Here is a 20,228-nt window from a genome sequence, read left to right as displayed (position 1 = left end):
GTTAAAAGGCAACATACCAAAGAGCAAGTATATTATTTAATCTTTTGGAAAGAAAGGGAAATATAAATACATATAACAATGAAATATATAAGCAAGTAAATAAAACATAAAAATAAAGATAAGTGTATGTAATTAGATATCAAATGAAAACTGTAACAACAATGAAGGAAGGCAGAAAGGGAGAGATAAGGATAATCTAATCAAAGTAATATTTGAACACAGTATTTGACTGTATATCTTCAGTTTGGGGCAGCAGTGGGACTGGAGAGAACTACAAGAAATCCTGAACTCTTTTTATTTGGCTTGATATTTGTAGTTGTGTGAGCAAACAATTCTGCAATTACTTTTGCCATTATAGGATTCAACAAATGAAATAAATGTGTGATATCAGAGTCTCCCATGCGAAACAAGGAACATATAAATAAGAAATAAATGGAGGATGAAAGGAAAGAATCCTGTGGAAAATACCAATGTCTAACCTTCATTTCCAAAATACGTGTGTGTGTGTGTGTGTGTGTGTGTGTGTGTGTGTGTGTGTGTATAGGTGTACAAATACATATATGTATTTGTATATTTTCCCATTATGTATGCATAGAAGTATGTGTGTTTCCAAACTTTGTCCACTGAAAGTGTCTAGAAGTAAAAACACCCCAGTAACAATGAGCACATCTACTGGACAAAGCTAAGTATCTAAAGTTCTGGCCCATTAAAAGGAACCAGGAAAATAAGAAGTAGCAGATTCCAGGGCTGAGACAGGGCAGATGCTAGATGAACCCTCTCCCTCTGCCCTTCCCCCACTTGTGCTCTCTCTCTCTCTCTCTCTCTCTCTCAAAAAAAAAAAAAAAAAAAAAAAAAAGATTAAATTGACTAAGTATTTAGGAGTAATGTGATATATGCAACTTACTCTGAAATAATTAAAAGGTCAATCTGAGTAAAAGATATATGGGTGTGCTTTGTGCTATTTGTACTATATTTATTCTTACAACTTTTCTATAAGCTTTCCTAGTTAAAAGGACATTTAAAAAGAACCATTTATGGGAATGCAAGCTGGTGCAGCCACTCTGGAAAACAGTATGGAAGTTCCTCAAAAAACTAAAAATAGAACTACCCTATGACCCAGCAAGTGCACTACTACACATTGATCCACAGGAAAAAGGTGTGCTGTTTCGAAAGGGCACATGTACCCCCATGTTTATAGCAGCACTATCAACAATAGCCGAAGTATGGAAAGAGCCGAAATGTCCATTGATGGATGAATGGATAAAGAAGATGTGGTGTGTATATATATATACATATATATATATATATATATGTGGTGTGATATATATATACATATATATATATATATGTGGTGTGATATATATATATATATATATATATATATATATATATATATATATATATATATAAAATGGAGTAATGGAGTATTACTTGGCAATCAAAAAGAATGAAATCTTGCCATTTGCAACTATGTGGATGGAACTGGAGGGTATTATGCTAAGTGAAATTAGTCAGTCAAGAGAAAGACAAAAATCCTATGACTTCACTCATATGAGGACTTTAAGAGACAAAACAGATGAACATAAGGGAAGGGAAACAAAAATAAAAACATGGAGGGGACAAAATATAAGAGACTCTTAAATATGGAGAACAAACAGAGGGTTACTAGAAGGGTTGTGGGAGGGGGGATGGGCTAAATGGGTAAGGGGCACTAAGGAATCTACTCCTGAAATCATTGTTGCACTATATGCTAACTAATTTGGATGTAAAGTTTAAAAAATAAAAAATAAAATAAAATAAAGAGAACCACAGAAAGGCAAACCCAATCAGTATATATGGCGTCTTGCTTAAAATTTTAGTCAAAAAGCATTTTCATTAAAAAAGATTGTTACTCCAAAATTCAATTAAGTTTGCAATTCCACACTCAGCCCCAAAACCAAAGCAATCAGACACTGGTACTAAAACAATCAGAAACTGTTAATAAATACTAGCATTTACATAAATGCTATTGGAAATACATGTATCTGAAAATATTTCTTCCAAAGGATGGTAGAGCTATCTGATTAGCAAACTCCCCATAAATGCCACTACACTTTCTGATCTCTGTATGTAATGCTAGATATTATCAACACATATCTCTACAAAGGCAAGACAAGCAAGATAACTGGCACACACCCAGTATGTACCTGTGAAGGGAGTTTCCTCTGCTAGAAAACGATATGTAACTATTTGCATATCACCTACAATTCTAAATGGGTACTTTCCCACATGTGAGAATACATCTTACAAGAACCAAGGGACAATTTATACATCTTCTTGTTGGATGTCTCCAGCACTCAAAGAAACGTATTATATGTTTAAACATTTGAAGACACCATTATGTTACCACACTGAATTGTATGCCTCTTATCTTGTTTGAAAAGAGTAATTTGTAAAGAGCTATTTTTATGAGCTATACTAGAAAATGAAGAGAAATAACAGAATGGAGCATAAACATGGCATTCAGTAAGATACAAAGTATCTATCTGTAGCAAACAGAATTTTGGAAAAAGCATCAAGGAATTCATCTACAAAAATAACTTTCTTCAGTAGTTTCTTGATTTTGTGAATTCCAGAGATTTACATGCTATGTAGTTTCTCCAAATAATTATTGTACTCACCATATCCAGATTTGTGTTAAGAACTCTTCAATAAATATTATTTCCTATTATTCTGCTATTATCTCAATATATAACTATACAAGCAAACTAAAATGAAACAAAAAATGATAATCTTCTTAGAAGTCTGTAATATTTTTTAGATTTCATCCTATATTCACATGAAGGGCACTAAATAGTATAAAAAAGATTTCACATTTTCTTTCTGAAAATTCAATTTGTCTTTGGTTTTGAATTGGACATAAATAAAACATAAAAACAACTAAAAGATTCAACAAAATGTGATCACCTATGATTTAATTATTAAGACAAATAGTTTAACCCTTGTTTAGATTTAGTTGTAGACACATAACATCAATTAAATTATTCTATGCCTCAGTTCCCAATCTACCAATAAAAACAAAGTCATTCCAGGGACGCCTGGATGACTCAGTCAGTTAAGCAGCCGACTTTGGCTCAGGTCATGAGCTCACGGTTCACAAGTTTGAGCCCCACATCGGGCTCTGTGCTGACCACTCGGAACCTGGAGCGAATTCTATGTCTCCCTCTCTCTCTGTCCCTCCTCCACTCGTGCTCTGTCTTTCAAAATTAATACATTTAAAAAAAATTTTTTTAAGTCATTCCTGCCCCCTGATTTCTAGCTCCACAGAAGCTATTAAAGTAGTATCAATGCTGTACCTAAGATCGATGGAGTAAAGTTCTCTATAAAAAACCAAGCCTAGGGGCACCTGGGTGGCTCAGTCAGTTGAACACCCAACTTCGCTCAGGTCATGATCTCACAGTTCTTAAGTTCAAGCCCCACATCGGCCTCTGTGCTGACAGCTCAGAGCCTGGAGCCTGCTTCAGATTCTGTATCTCCCTCTCTCTCTGCCCCTCCCCTGCTCATGCTCTGTCTTTCTCTCTCTCTCAAAATAAACATTAAAAGTAAACAAACAAACAAACAAACAAACCAAGCCTAGGAGTGCCTGGGTGGCTCAGTTAAGCATCCAACTCTTGGTTTCGACTCAGGTCCTGAGCTGGTGAGTTCAAGCCCAGCGTTAGGCTCTGTGCTGGCAGCATGGAGCCTGCTTGGAATTCATTCTCTCTCTCTCTCTCCCTCCCTCCCTCTCTCTCTCTCTCACTCTCTCTCAAAATAAACACATAGCAAAACTAAAAGGCAACTGACAGAATGGGAGGAGATATTTGCAAATGACATATCAGATAAAGGGTTAGTATCCAAAATTTATAAAGAACTTATCAAACTCAACACCCAAAAGGCAAATAATCCAGTGAAGAAATGGGCAAAAGACATGAATAGACACTTCTCCAAGGAAGACATCCAGATGGGCAACCGACTCATGAAAAAATGCTCAACATCATTCATCATCAGGGAAATACAAATCAAAACCACAATGAGATACCACCTCACAGCTCTCAGAATGGCAAACATTAACAACTCAGGCAACAACAGATGTTGGCGAGTTGGCGGAGAAAGAGGATATCTTTTGCATTGTTGGTGGGAATGCAAGCTGGTGCAGCCACTCTGGAAAACAGTATGGAGGTTCTTCCAAAAACTAAAAATAGAACTACCCTACAACCCAGCTATTGCATTGACCCACGGGATACAGGCATTGATCCACGGGATACAGGTGTGCTGTTTCGAAAGGGCACATGCACCCCCATGTTTACAGCAGCACTATCAACAATAGCCAAAGCATGGAAAGAGCCCAAATGTCCATCGATGGATGAATGGATAAAGAAGATGTGGTATATATAGATATAGATACAGATATAGATATAGATACAGATATAGATATAGATATAGGTATAGATATAGATATAGATATATACATATACACACACACACACACACACACACACACACACACACACATACATACAATGGAGTATTACTCAGCAATCAAAAAGAATGAAATCTTGCCATTTGCAACTACGTGGATGGAACTGGAGGGTATTATGCTAAGCAAAATTAGTCAAGAGAAAGACAAAAATCGTATGACTTCACTCATATGAGGACTTTAAGAGACAAAACAGATGAACATAAGGGAAGGGAAACAAAAATAATATAAAAACAGGGAGGGGGATAAAACAGAAGAGACTCTTAAATACGAAGAACAAACTGAGGGCTGCTGGAGGGGTTGTGGGAGGGGGAATGGGCTAAATGGGTAAGGGACATTAAGGAATCCACTCCTGAAATCATTGTTTCACTATATGCTAACTAATTTGGATGTAAATTTTTTAAAAAATTAAAAATAAAATTAAATAAACACATAAACATAAAAAATTAAAAACAAAAAACAAAAACCAAGCCTAGAAAATTAAAGTTGAGCCCAAATACTGATCCTAAGCAATAAGGGAGATAGGATAATTACTGGTTGCCCAATTAAAACCAAAATCTAACCAAAGAAAAACTAGTAAGTTAAATATTCATTATTGGTTGGCAATCAACTTTGGAAAATTCTTCAACACTTGCTCCATTACAAACAATCCAAACATGAGCCACACCTTACCTTGTTTTCTGCATAAGCAAGCCAACGGCTCCCAAGAGCAATAGGATTCATGTTGGGCCCTGGGCAAGGATAGCAGCCTGAAAAATTTGAAATGGCAATATTGAGATATTTCTTAATAAGTTTTCTGTTGGCGCATCATATTTTGATGCCATAAAAACAAAACAACCAAATGGTTTTATTTTCTCAAGTCTCACATAAAATTCCCATAAAACTGGTCATTATTTTAATAGCTAAGTGAAGTTCTTTCTTTTTCCCCCTCTACAGTTTCCTTTTGGTTTTGGCACCATTCCAATAAGAAACAAATCTAGGAACAACTGGTAATAACTTTTAGCAAAAACTGGACATTTTTTACAGTTACTCCTAGAACAAGAAAGAGTAGCTAAAAGGAAACAATGCTTTTAGGTCAAGCAACAATGTTTAGAGAAGAAAGAAAAAGGATACAATTGGTTCATGAATTTAAAGGAAAAGATAACAAACACCTAAAAAGAAAATGATGATACACTGGTGAGAAGAAAAAAACAGAGCAAGTGCTTAAGTAAGGCACCAGGGAGGCAACGTAATTCACCAAGATTGCCTCAATGGAAAGATGATGGAAAACTAATTTGCATAATCTTGTGTATTTACATTAAGCACTCTACTTCATTCTTCCTGCTTTCAGTCCAGCCAATAGCAAACTAGTAGGAAGGATTGCTTTGTGGCTCCTCCTCTCAGGAAGAATAAATCATACAGTCGTGATAGTGGACACCATCAATGCATGGAAACTCCAATGCCGTCTTCCTGAACTACTAACCAAGACACACCACAATTCAGTCAAGTAAGTGATGTCTGTCATCCTAGAGGCTCTCCTCTCCCCTCCTAGCCATGCCAGTTAGGTCTTTGAGTCGAATGCCCTCATCATCAACTACACAAAATAATATTCCACTGAGTCACAAAACAGCTTTAAAGGATCTACTCAAAGGCAACTGCAAAATCAGACAACACAAAAAGCCTAAACTAAAGAACTTCAAGTTTATCATTCCACAAGTATCTGGTTAATATTTTTACAAATGTTCTCCTCCAAAATGTACACCACAGGATCAAACTGAGGTATTCTATTTCACAGTTTAGGTCCCAGTTTGGAATCTAAATTTATACAATCTTGAGACAAACAAGATTTTATAACAAAACCCTTTTCTTCTTGTAGCAAAATAAGCCAAATTACCTGAATCATGACCATAATAGCAAAAAAATAACATGACCTGAATTGTAAACTGCACACCTGACAATGTGTTACCCTGCAGAAGTCCTGGTCTGTGTTACTGACCCTGAGAGGAATAGAGTTATCAATGTATGATAATTTTTTATCCAAAAGCATACTTATTAATGAGAAAAACAATAAACTACTTTAAGACTTACTTTCAATAATAAAAATAATTTATATGTTCTGTGATATATTTATTATTTTTAAATTTATTTTCTATCTTCCTCCCACTTGATTAGGGGGTATGTAAGGTCAAGAATTTGTGTCTGTTGCATTCACTGCTGAATCTCCACTGCCTAGAATAACACCTGAATGCAGCTTGATAAATACATCTGAACAAATTAAGAAAACTTTTCAAATACTCAAATAGTGTGCTCACCTAAAAGCCAGATCTTTCATTTTAAAGCCACTTTTTTAATAGGAATCTATCAAAAACATAGATCTTTTGTAAACATGTATTACATGCTTTCTGACTCAGAAAGCCTTCTGAATAGCAACAGTCACCATTCTGAAATGCTAGTGCCACTGTGTTCGCAAGCACTAAAGAAGCACACATTGCTGCTACTTCCATGACATAGCAGTTTTCATTTGAGCTCCTTCAAATGCCATCTATTTTGAGTTTCCCTTTTTATTTATTTGTTCAAGTTTATTTATTTATTTTGAGAGAGAAAGAGAGCTCCAGTAGAGGAGGAGCAGAGAGAGAGAGAGGGAGAGAGAAAATCCCAAGCAGGTCCTCACTTGTCAGTGTGAAGCCCCATGCAGGGCTCGAACTCACAAACCGTGAGATCATGACCTGGGCCGAAATCAAGAGCCGAACACTTAACTGACTTAGCCACCCAGGTACCCTGAGTTTTCCTTTTTAAAGAAGATAAAGATTTTATAAAGCAGATAATGGCCCTAAGAGAAGATCCATATGTCAAATGAAATACAAATCAAATATGAGGTTTCTAATTTTTGCTCATCTTAAAAAAACACACACACACACACACACAACTTTTTGTTTCTTTCAAGCTTTAAAGGGTTGTGTTTGGGATGTTTTGGATTTTGGGAAAACTGACCTCTAGGTAATATACCCACTGAATGTGTCCACATATTATGGACACATACAAAGGACCAAGGCCCACTAAAATAGTACAAAGACAATACACTCTAACATATGTTGTGCAGTCTCTACATAGATTTAATTATTATAATCCCATTGAGTAAACTAATTCAAACACATATTCCATAGATATTTTCAGAGCTGGAAAATGTCCTATAAGAAAATTTCCCCCTTTTAAATATTTTTTGACAACTTCCCCCTTTTAAAATGTCATAAAAAAAGAACCAAATGAAAAACTGAAATAAATACTTGTGAACTTCAGCATTACATTATATGTAGCTAATGCCCTGAACTTTAAAGTCAATGTAATCTAACTATCACTCAATTCAGGTAACAATTTCATCTCAATAGATCTTAATAAGTATATTCTCCTTTCCAAATACTAGAAGATACTAAAGGAAAAATGTAGTTAACAATTCTTCATTTCACTTTTTGAGTCAATGTTTTTACAAACTCAGTGGACCTCAAGAATTATTATGTACTAGAATGAAAGCAAATTGTTTTTCTGTTCTCCAAAAAACACTTTACAGCTGGAATCACCAGACCATCAGCCACTCAGCACTATCCCAACTTTATAAGCATGACTCCTTTAAAAATTAACCACTGCCTCCAGCTAAACTTTGAAAACAAGGCGGGGGGGAACCCAATCTCTATAATACTAGGACTAATTCCAACATGTTTTACAATGTTTGTGAATAAAATAAGAGAACTGTATATTAAAAATACGGAGATTTCCAAATCGAAATAAAGGTAAAATCCAAGAATAACACATTAAATGAAGATTCCTCCATTACTAAAGAAATATTTTTAAAGGCACAGGAGACTGATACAATTTTAGATGGCATCCTCCCATAAGATTGATCCCTAATGGGGAGGTGACCTGATCCCATTTTGAAAAACAAAGGATTTAACTACTCTCTGTAACACTCTGCCTTATTTTTCTTGATAAAGACAACTCAAAAGATTTCAGACCTTTTTGAAAAAAACAGATGTCTGCATTTATGGTCAATTAACTCTCAACAAGGGTAGCAAGACAAGTCAATGGGGAAAGAATAGTCTTGTCAACAAATGATGACGGGCCACCTCCATATCCACATGCCAAAGAATGAAACTGAAACCTGACCTCACACATACTGCATACAAAAATTAACTCCACATGAATCAAAGACTTAAATGAAAAAGTTAAAAGTACTGCTCTCTTCCTTGGCACTGCCTGCAGGGTGGCAGCCATCTCCTAGCTGCCCTCAGACCTCTGGTGAAGTCCACGAGCATAAAAAAGAGGACCAAGAAGTTCATCCGGCACCCGTCAGACTGGTATGTCGAAATTAAGTGCAACCGGTGTAAACCCAGAGGCACTGACAACAGGGTGTACAGAAGATTCAAGGGCCAGATTTTGATGCCCAACACTGGTTACAGGAGCAATAACAAAACAAAGCACATGCTGTCCAGTAGCTTCTGGAAGTTCCTAGTCCACAATGTCATAAAGTGCTGCTGATGTGTAACAAATCTTACTGTGCAGAGATTGCTCACAGTGTCTCCTCCAAGAACCACAAAGCCACTATGGAAAGAGTAGCCCAGCTGGCCATTAGAGCCACCAATCCCAAGGCCAGGCTGCACAGCAAAGAAAATGAATAGACAAACAGCTTCTGTACATGTCATATTTGTGTTAATAAAACCATAAAACTACCAAAAAACTTAAAACTATTAAATTCTTGGAACAAAACATAGTGGTAAATCTTCATAACCTTAGATTAAGCAATGGTTTCTTAGATATGACACCAAAAGTATGCGTGATAAAAGAAAAAAATAAGTAGGGCGCCTGGGTGGCTCAGTTGGTTAAGCATCCGACTTCGACTTAGGTCATGATCTTACAGTTCATGAGATCGAGTCCCGCACTGGGCTCTGTGCTGACAGCTCAGGGCCTGGAGCCTGCTTCAGATTCTGTGTCTCCCTCTCTCTCAGCCTCTTCCCTGCTTGTGCACTCCCTCTCTCTCAAAAATAAACATTTATAAAAAAAATTTAAAGAAAAAAATAGAAAAATTGGACTTCATCAAAACTAAAACATTTGTGCTTCAAAAGACATCACTAAGAAAGAAAACAAACTCAGAATGGGAGTTTTACAAAACATATGTCTAACTGACTTGTATCAAGAATATAAACAGAACTGTAACAACTTGATAAAGAAAACACAAATAACTCATAAATTTTGACAAAGAAGATATATGTTGGTGAATGAACACATGAAAAGATGCTCAACATCATTAGCCATCAGGGACACGCAAATCAAAAGTACAATCTGATAGCATTTCATGAGATATTAATAATATGGCTATAATCAAAGAAAGGTAGTAACAATCACTGGTGAGAATATGAAGAAATTAGAACTTTCATACACTGAAGGTGGGAATGTAACCTGGGGCAGTCACTCTGCCTGGCAGCTCTTCAAGCAGTTAAGGATAGAATTACCATATGACTCAGCAATTCAACTCCTCATTGCATACTCGAGAAATGAAAACACATGTCCACACAAATACTTATATCCAAGATAACTGAAAATACAGTTGACCCTTAAACAACATGAGTTTAAACTACACAGGTCTACTTCTACGCAGATTTTTTACAGAACACTACTGTAGATGTATTTTCTCTTCCTGATGATTTTCATACTAACATTTTATTTACTTTGACTGTAAGAATATAGTATATAATACATATAACATACAAAATATGTATGAATTGACTGCTTATGTTATTGATAAAGCTTCTGATTAACAGTAGGCCAAGTTTTGGGATAGTCAAAAGTTATACGTGGATTTTCAACTGTGTATGCATTTGGCACCCCTAGCCCCCATGCTGTTCAAGGGTCAACTGTGTATGTCCCCACAAAAACCTTTCATTCATGAAAATATTATTCATAATAGTCCCAAAATGGAAACAAACTAAATGTCCATCACCTGATGAATACATAAATATGGTATTATCCACACAATTAAATATTATTCAGCAATAAAAAGAAATGAAGAATAACATTCCGTTGTCTGGAAATCCCACAGCTTATTTTTCCATCCACCCACTGAGAACATCTTGCTTGCAGTGTGAATCAAGCTGCTATAAACAACTGTGCAAGTTTTATAAGTGGACGTCAGTTTCAAACTCCTTTGGGTAAATACCAAGGAGTGTGATTGCTAGATTGTATGGTAAGAATATGTGTAGTTTTGTAAGAAACTGCCAACTCATCCTCCAAAGTGGCTATATCACTTTACATTCCCACCAGCAATGTATGAGCATTTCCGTTACTCCACATCTTTGTCAGCACTTGGTGTTGTCAGTGTTCTAGATTTTAGTCAGTCTAATAGGTGTGTGATGGTATCTCGTTTTAATTTTACTTTCTCTAGAAACATATGATGTGGAGCATCTTTTCATATGATTATTTGCTATCTGTGTATCTTCTTTGGTGAGGTGTCTGTTGAGGTTTTTGACACATTTTTTAATTCAGTTGCTTCTTCTTGGTGAGTTTTAAGCATTCTTTGTATATTTTGAATAATAGTCCTTTATTAGATGTGTCTTTTACAAAAACCTTCTCTTAGTCTGTGGCTTGCCTTCTCATTCTTTTGATGCTGTCTTTTGCAGAGCATAAGTATTTCATTTTAATGAATTCCATCTTATCAACTATTTCTTTCATGAATTGTGCCTTCGGTGTTATATCTAAAAAGTCATCACCATACTCAAGGTCATCTAGGTTTTCTCTATGTTATCTTCTACAAATTTTATACTTTTGTGTGTTACATTTAGGCCTGTGATCCATTTTGAGTTAAGTTTTACAAAGGCTGTATGGACTGTGTCTAGCTTCAGTTTTTCACATGTGAATGTAGAGTTGTTCTAGCACCATTTGTTGAAGAAACTATCTTTGCTCCATTGTACTACCCTTGCTCCTTTGTCAAAGATCTATCTGTGGGCTCTCTATTCTGTTCCACTCATCTATTTGTATATTCCTTTGCCACTGTCACACTGTCTTGATTACTGTAGCTTGATAGTAAATCTTGAAGTCAGGCAGAACATGGCAGAAACTTGAATCATATTACCAAACAGAAAAAATCAATCTGAGAAGGTTATGTACTATGCGATTCCAACTATATGACATTCTAGGAAGTACAAAACCATGGAGATAACAAAAAGATCTGTGGTTGCTGGGGGGGGGGGGGGGAGGGCAGGGATGAACAGGCAGAGCAGAGGATTTTTAGGGCAGCGAAAATACTCTGTATGATATTACAATGATGGATATATGTCATTATACATTTATCCAAACCCACAGAATGTACAAAACCAAGACTGAACCCTAAGGTAAACTACAAACTCCAGTTGATAATGATGTGTCAATGTAGCAAATGTACCACTCTGATAAGTAACATTGAAAATGGGGGACACTATGCATGTATAGGGACAGTGAAATCTTTGTATCTTCTGTTCAGTCTTGCTGTAGACTTAAAACTGCTCTTGGGACACCCGGGTGGCTCAGTTGGGTAAGCATCCAACCCTTGATTTTGGCTCAGGTCATGATCTCATAGTTTGTTAAGAGCGAACTCTGCACTGGGCTCTCCCTAGTGTCGAGTCTGCTTGAGAGTCTATCTCCCTCTCCCTCTGTTTAGCTTGCACACATGCTCTTTCTCAAAAAAATAAATAAATAAAAAATTTTTTAAGAACCTGCTCTAAAAAATAAATATAAAAAAAAACCTTTTAAAAGAACTGACATCCTACAACATGGATGAACTATGATTATGATTAACTATGATTATGATAACTATGATTATCAATAAAAAAAAACACCAGTCACAAAAGACCACATATTCTATGAAGTCCAGAAAAAAACTCTCAACACCCTCTCAAAAAGACATATAAGCACATAAAATATTAAACACCACTTTAAGAGATTAATTTGACTTTCTTATAACTGATTAATGACCCTCTTTGTTTTTAACATTTATTTATTTTTGAGAGTGAGAGAGACAGAGCATGAGTGGGGGAGGGGCAGAGAGAGAGAGAGAGGGAGACAGCACAGAGCCCGACACGGGGCCTGAACCCACAAGCTGTGAGATCATGACCTGAGCCAAAGTCAGACGCTCAACCGACTAAGCCACCCAGGCACCCCTGATTAATGACCTTCTTAAAGTTCCATTAGCTTTCTGACTTATTTTTGCTTTATTTTTCATGTATATAAATGTATCATGAATTTAAGAGTATTGCCATTGTGGGGTTAAATGTGTGGGAATTATGTGGAGAGGATAGGAAAGTCACAAGTTAGTTCGCTGCACACATATCCATTGAGTGTCCACTTTGTACTGGGCAACTGCCCAGGCTGTGAAAACATCATGGCAGTATAGAGATGGGAACCTGAAAGGAGAGGGATAGATTTGACTTTTAACTTGTCCTGAGCTTAGAGCTCACATTAACCTGCCCATCTCTCCTAATAAATGTTACAAATTTGCTTCTAAACATAAAAAGGAAGCTTCTTCTTTCCAAAACTAAAAATAATCCTACATTTTTAAGATCCTTTAAATTCATTCCTTGTATTTGTTAATTCATTGTTAACATAAATCAAAAATACACATAGTAACACTAAGAAATAACATTAGGATTATAAGGAATAAATTTTCCTCCCCAAAGTAAATACAGAGGCCACTGAAAAGAGTTACTTATTACACAATCCTCTGGTCTCTCCAGAGACTTCATATCTAACTTTCAATTTAAGCACACTGGAAATGACTGCTAATGACATCTATCAGTCCTTGTCTTTTGTTTTCTTAATCATACATGGGTTTTGAATTTCCACATCAGACAGCTGCTCAAGGCCACGGTTTCTATACAGGCAAATACAAAGGTGTCTCCTTTCTCATTATATTGGCTGCATTCCCTTTCTAGTTCTCTATCAGCTCTCTTTACCTGATCCTTCCACCCTCTGTCACAAATTCCCATGATGCCTTCTCTGATGGACACAGGTGTCTCTACTTATTTTACAGTCCCATCATTGTATTCATATATAACTGAGGCACTCACAATCCTATTATACAAGAGCTTTTCAAACTACTTTAGAAATCAAATGCTTGCATGATCAAAACATTATCATTAAGCAGAGAATATGTCATTCTATGTGGGCTTTGGTCCTAATTCTTCAAGAACTAGAAACCAATCACTGGAGAAATACTATGTGGCACAGGCAAATGGACTACAACGAATGCTATTTTCAGTATGCCGCCTGGCTCAGCTGCATCTTTTCAGTGCCCCAGGCAGGATGGCTTATACTCATGGGATAACCCAAATTTAGAGAAACAAATATAAACATGACTCGTTTCACCTGCTAAAAGTTTCAGTCTGTATAAAAGAATAGTAGGAAGATGGCAGTAATTAAAGAAAAAAAAGCTTCTATCAAGTTATGAAATGGCTCGCTTGTTCCTTGATCTTAAATATTAGGTTATGCTGAATTTTGTTCAACATGTTGATATAAATCACTTTAGGTGAAGCAGCATTTCAGAGACAAGAAGCTACATTCCTTCATACAAATATTTGACAAATATCAATCTTACCGACCCTACATCATTCACACAAATCCAATCTCTAGGGTTTTCAAGTCAAGTAAAATAATATGTAACTAACAATGAGATACTTCTCCACAGAAGTATGAAATGCGGTGTGTTACCACTATTGGTCAGAGTATTCATAGATGAAGGGGTTGGGAAGACTTGTGAAATGCTACAATGGATAGTATTCAGAAAATCACAGACTTTTGTTGTTGTCATTGCTGTTGATGCTTTCTCAACTCTTTTTTCTATGTAAACTATATATTTCAGTACAATATGTATATATACACATAAGTTCCCAAATCAACAAAGTGAACATATATATGCATATGCAGTACCTGAAACAAAATAAACAAAAAAACCCAAAACTTTATAGAATCCCAAAAGCCCAATCTCATATACCCTCCAGTCCTATTCTGCCAAGGTTATGCACTATCCTGCCTTCTGACAACTATACTAAACATCTGTCCTCAAAAGACATCACTGGGCTTTAAAGCACAGTTTATTACACTTATTTCCATTTTTTTATCCCCAGAAATGACAGGTGTACTTTTATACTACCCCAGTTTTCAATATTTTTTAGTAACATACATTTCAGATTTAATGACCTTCACATTAAATAGACTTTATGGCATCCCGATATCATGAGACCTATTTTACAAACACTACATTGAGAGAATAAGTAATAATCCTAATGGATCAGGTATTACTAAAAACTCACTTCTTGGGGCCTCCAGCCACTTGACCAAGACTTACTTATAAAGCTGTATGTCACTTATAAGGCACCTGACTCCAATACTATATACACTGCAGATCCCTCCAGATCTCTTCTTCTTATCATGCACAATTCACAGAATACAAGAGAGACTAACACTTCAATAACACTTATTTCAACTACTCGGTGGGTCCAGCAATGCAGAAGGAAGCATTTAGGACTACATGGCAAAGGTCCCAAAGGATATCAACTAAAAAAGAAAAAACAAAAGCATTAAGAAAGAGTAATAATGATTCAGTCTCCCATTCATCTTTAACTTCACTGATAGTTTGTACTTGCTAAAGGCTCATAAAACAGATCCTCCTATTCTCAAAAGGGGAAACACTCCATGTACAGGAGAGATACTCAAGAGCTGATGACTACAAACATACATTTTTCAAATAAACTCATATTTCAAGAAAATTTCTGGATTTACTCCAACACAATATGTAGGAGAATCTTCATTCATATATGCATTCATATATTCATTTCTTTAAATATTCACCAAAAACTATTAATTTCTACCTCAGACCTCCTCCATGAGGTCAGTACCGATCTTATATTAATAATTTTTTCCTTATCTGATGACCTGTAACAGAGCTGTACTACATTCTAAACTATATTGGTTAACTAAGGGGCCACTGATGCTTTGAAACCAGAAAATAGCTGTGATAAAGGTTTTTCATCTTTAACAAACTGAGTTGGGGTTTGTTTTTTTGTTTTTTGGGTGGTTTTTTTTTGTTTTTTTTGGGGGGGGGGGTTTGAGAAAGAAAGAGCATGAGCAAGGTAGAGGAAGAGGGTGGAGAGAGAATCTTAAGCAGGCTCCATGCCCAATATAGAGACTGACACGGGGCTCAATTTCATAACTATGAGATCATGACCTGTGGGGTGCCTGGGTGGCTCAGTCGGTTAAGCGTCCAACTTTGGCTCAGGTCATGATCTTGTGGTCTGTGAGTTCGAGCCCCACGTCGGGCTCTGTGCTGACAGCTAGGAGCCTGGAGCCTACTTTGGATTCTGTGTCTCCCCTCTCTCTCTCTGCCCCTCCCCGACTCGTGCTCTGTCTCACTCTGTCTCTCAAAAATAAATGTTAAAAAATTTTTTTTCTTTAAAAAAAAGAAATGCAGTAAATAAATTTAAGCAGTATAAAAAGGTTAATCACCATTACCATTCTCCAATAGGAGACAGCATTTCCTGAGTATATTTGACCAGGGCATTCTGATTTGCACATGTTGAAGGTCTAGTGTTCTGCCAACAGACTTTGGGAATTGTTATCTTTGGGGACTTAAAAGAAGGCAAGGTTGCTTTAAACTAAAGGTGTCAGGAAATAGTTCATATAAGAACTAAAACAGATACAGGGCCTAGAAAGATATGTAGGCTTAATACATTCTGGGAAGGCAGGGTGCTAGTGAAAAGGCCAATTGAGGCAGGAAAAGAAAGCAACAGTGTACCTGCAAAGAAATGAGAATAATGAGTGGGGTTCAAAATAAATGTAGCATAAGCAGCATGAAAATGAGTTGTAGAAATAAAGAGTTGACAAGGATATTGGATATTGTTAAGAAGGTTTTTTTATGTTAACAACCTTGGAAGCTGATATGGTAGGAAATATGTAAGATACATGTCCCTGTTGGCCCAGAACATTTCTAGTATACCTGTTAACCAGACTTGACAAGAATTAAATCAAGTATAGCATTTGTTCAAATAAAAAGACCTCAGTTTAGATGACATATTATATATGGTCATTTAGTGTATCAAAAATATAATTTTGTAAGTTCTTATCATTTAGATATACATAATAGAATATGTACTGATGAAATTAAATAATGTCCAGGATATGCTTCAACATAATTAGGGGAAAGGTATAAATAAAAAAGACTATCCATGAACTGATAATTCTTGAAACTAGATGATAAGTACATGGTGGTTCATTATACCATGACTTTATTTAAATAACAGTATGTACTTACTGAAATTTTTTTAAAAATGTTTCAATGGCATTCATAGGAGATGAAATAGTATTTCTGCGGCATTATTAATTTAATAAAACACAATATTTTCACCATATATATACTAAATGTCTATCAAATAAGAAAAATTATTAAAAATCAAAAATACATTTAACCATTTTAACGTAACTAAAAATTCATCTTCTTTCAACAAGAACTTCATAATATCAAGGAAGAATGAACACTAATGGAGTGTCTGCGTGGCTCAGTCAGTTGAGTGTCCCGCTTTGACTCAGGTCATGATCTCATGGCTCATGAATTCAAGCCCCTCATGGGGCTGTGCTGACAGCTCAGAGCCTGGAACCTGATTCTGATTCTGTGTCTCCATCTCTCTCTGCCCCTCTCCCTTCAGAGTACTCTGGAAGGCCTATTCTTATTCCATTGTATCAAAAATATTACAAAGCTTGTGTCCTTCAACTCTAATTATAAGTTCAATACATAAGTCTAATGATTTTATGCCAAGTGAAATACATCAGAGAAAAACAAATATCATATGATTTCACTCAGATGTGGAACTTCAGAAACAAAATAAGTGATCAAAGAAGAGAGACAAAAAAAACCCAGAGTCTATAATACAGAATACAAACCAGGGGAAAGAGGAAGATGAGTGAAATAGGTGAAGGGGATTAAGAGCACACATATCATGACGAGCACTGAGTAGTGTGTAGAATTGTTGAATTACTATCACTTCTTGGCCTTTTGGCTAAGATCAAGTGTAGAATTGCTGAATTACTATATTGTACACAAACGCTTTTAAGTTGTTCCTTTATAATAAAGTTTAATTTTTCTTTTCAAATTCTATACTGGGTAATTAATTACTGAACATCTGTATTTTTTACTTATTTACTAAAAAAACTATAAATAAATATGCTCTATAAAGTAAATATCTCTATTATTAAATTATTTATATTTATTAACTTCTCTTTAGTCACTGTGATAACTGAAGTTTTACCAACACTTATTACAAAGAAAGAAACTTAGATCTATTGGTAAGTATAATATTACTTTCAACATACACAGTCCAGTAGAGCCTAATGTTTAAATAAGGTTTAAATTTCAAAACATACATTGTCATTTAAATAAACTATCTTAACAAATAATGGTTTGGGATTTTTCCCCCCAATTTAACACTCAGCTGAGACAGCAAAAGTAGGCTATCTTTATTTTTTAAAAAGAAAGTAGTTCTATTCTCCTGAACTGATTTTAAAAGGTAAAATTAGCTAATAAAAAAATAGAGATTCTAAGTGTAAAATTAATATGGAGTCACAACAGGGGTTCCTGGGTGGCTCAGTTGGTTGAGCGACCGACTTTGGCTCAGGTCATGATCTCACGGTTTGTGAGTTCGAGCCCCGCGTTGGGCTCTGTGCTGACAGCTCAGAGCCTGGAGCCTGCTCAGATTCTGTGTCTCCCCCTATCTCTGCCCCTCTCTGCTCATGCTCTGTCGCGCGCTCTCCCTCTCTCTCTCTCTCTCTCTCTCTCTCTCTCTAAGTAAACATTAAAAATATATATATATAAAAAGATATGGAGTCACAACAGAGATATCTGACTTTGCAGAAGTCAGGCCACACATATCTTTGATTAATGATGAAGGGCAGAAGACCACTGATAAAATGTAACATAAATGCTCAAAAAAACCTGGTATCTGAATCTGACTGAAGTGTTCACACTGTCCTGATTCACTGCTCTGTAGCCCACACCCATGGAAGTAGTGGATAGATTCAGACATGGCTCCTTAGATATGTTCTATTTCTCTATTGTTTTAATTGTAATAATGAGTAATACAAATATAATGTAATAGATTAATGCATAAGACCTGTATAAGAAACAATAAGCTAAAACAGGCCATGTAATATCCAAAGTATCCCAGATTACCTATATAATACATTTGTGAATGAAGATGTTATTAACAAATATACATGTTCCTCAAAAACTTTTTAATTTTTTTACATATAAATGTAACAATATAAAATCTTGCCTAATGATCTACATTTAATAATTATTAAAATATAAATACATTTCTGATCACCATAAAATCACTGATAGCTGGATTAATGTACTCATTCATTCAAGAAATATTTAATGAGAGCCTACACTGTGCTAATCAATGTCCCAGGGGCCAAAGATATGAATGGTACACATTAGGCCTTGTGATAAAACAAAAAATATTCCAGTAACATGATCTCCCCATTATTATCTTTGTGGATCTCTGAGAGATGATTGCAAGCCAAAGACAAGTTGTCATAATTCTCCTTCCTAGTCTACAAAATTATAAACCATGCATTATGAGTTATTACATTATGTGTTATATATCATATATAATACATGCAATTCCATATAAATTATAATGTGCTAGTTATCTCAAGAACATGAGTTCTTATCAGAAAGGATAATGTCTACTACCCAGTGCTTAATACATAGCAGATATTTGATAAACCTAATGAATAAGTATGTAAATAACCGTGATACTTCAAGAGCTACAGCAATATGATTTGGATTCCCTAGTTATAACAAACCTGGGATCTGTTCCAACAAAACTATTTCTGCAGCACATGCATAATTATACTCTTTGGAAAAGACATATATAGTTTTGATGGTGAGTTATAGAAGTTAAAATATAGAAGATAAGAATGAAAACTACTATTTTACTAGAAGTATAGTAAAAAAAATTCTAACTCCAGACTTCCTTTGGACTCAGTTCCTACTTGCTGGCCTGCCACCTTGCTGGCCTGCCAGCCAGCCCCCACAACTGTGGACTTGCCAGCCCCCGCAACTGCATGAACCAATGCCTTTCAAAAAAAAAACCAAAAATCAGTCAGGGGTGCCTGAGTGGCTCAGTCAGTTAAACATCTGACTCTTGATTTTGGCTCAGGTCCTGATCTCACAGTTCATGAGTTTAAACCCTGTATCAGGCTCTGAGCTGACAGCATGGAGCCTGCTTGGGATTCTCTCTCTCCCTCTCTCTCCCCCACACATGTGTGTGTGGATGCTCTCTCTCTCTCTCTCTCTCTCTCTCTCTCTCTCTCTCTCTCTCTCAAAATAAATAAATAAGCTTTAAAAAAAAAAAATCAGTCGACCAATCAGTGAGTGCGTGTATGGCTCCAGATTCTATGCTTCTTTTTGCACTTTCAAACAGTACTAGAAGTCATGGGAGATGGAATAAGAAGGAGGGAGACACAGAAAGAGACTGAAACATTTCTCTAAGTTTCAAATCCCTCAGTTGCAATAACCCACATAACTCTTCAAGTATGTTATGTTAATAAAGTAATTTAACACAGGCTTTGAAAGTATAACATAGATAGCTACATGAACCTAAATTAATCACAATTACTCAAGGAGACTAAGGAGAAATTGAGGCAATACAGTACAAGGTGTCCTCAATAACAGATAGAA

At 35.9% G+C, this 20,228-nt stretch overlaps 1 protein-coding gene and 1 pseudogene across 21 annotated transcripts in view; one reads left to right on the top strand and one right to left on the bottom strand.

Moving 5' to 3' along the window:
- The window catches only part of BCAS3 (BCAS3 microtubule associated cell migration factor), a 629,185-nt gene that overhangs the window by 457,964 nt on the left and 150,993 nt on the right, over positions 1–20,228 (bottom strand). For all 21 annotated transcript variants that reach the window (XM_086686763.1, XM_086686762.1, XM_086686767.1 and 18 more), the window contains one exon: positions 5,168–5,244. In XM_086686763.1, coding sequence (XP_086542889.1) covers positions 5,168–5,244 — 77 coding nt within the window. The remainder of the gene's footprint in view (positions 1–5,167; positions 5,245–20,228) is intronic.
- On the top strand, positions 6,029–9,144 carry LOC112853306 (large ribosomal subunit protein eL32 pseudogene; annotated as a pseudogene).

Source organism: Puma concolor, chromosome E1, assembly GCF_028749965.1.
Source record: "Puma concolor isolate L17-30 chromosome E1, mPumCon1.1.hap2, whole genome shotgun sequence".
NCBI lineage: Eukaryota > Metazoa > Chordata > Mammalia > Carnivora > Felidae > Puma > Puma concolor.
This window is presented reverse-complemented; position numbering and strand designations above follow the sequence as displayed.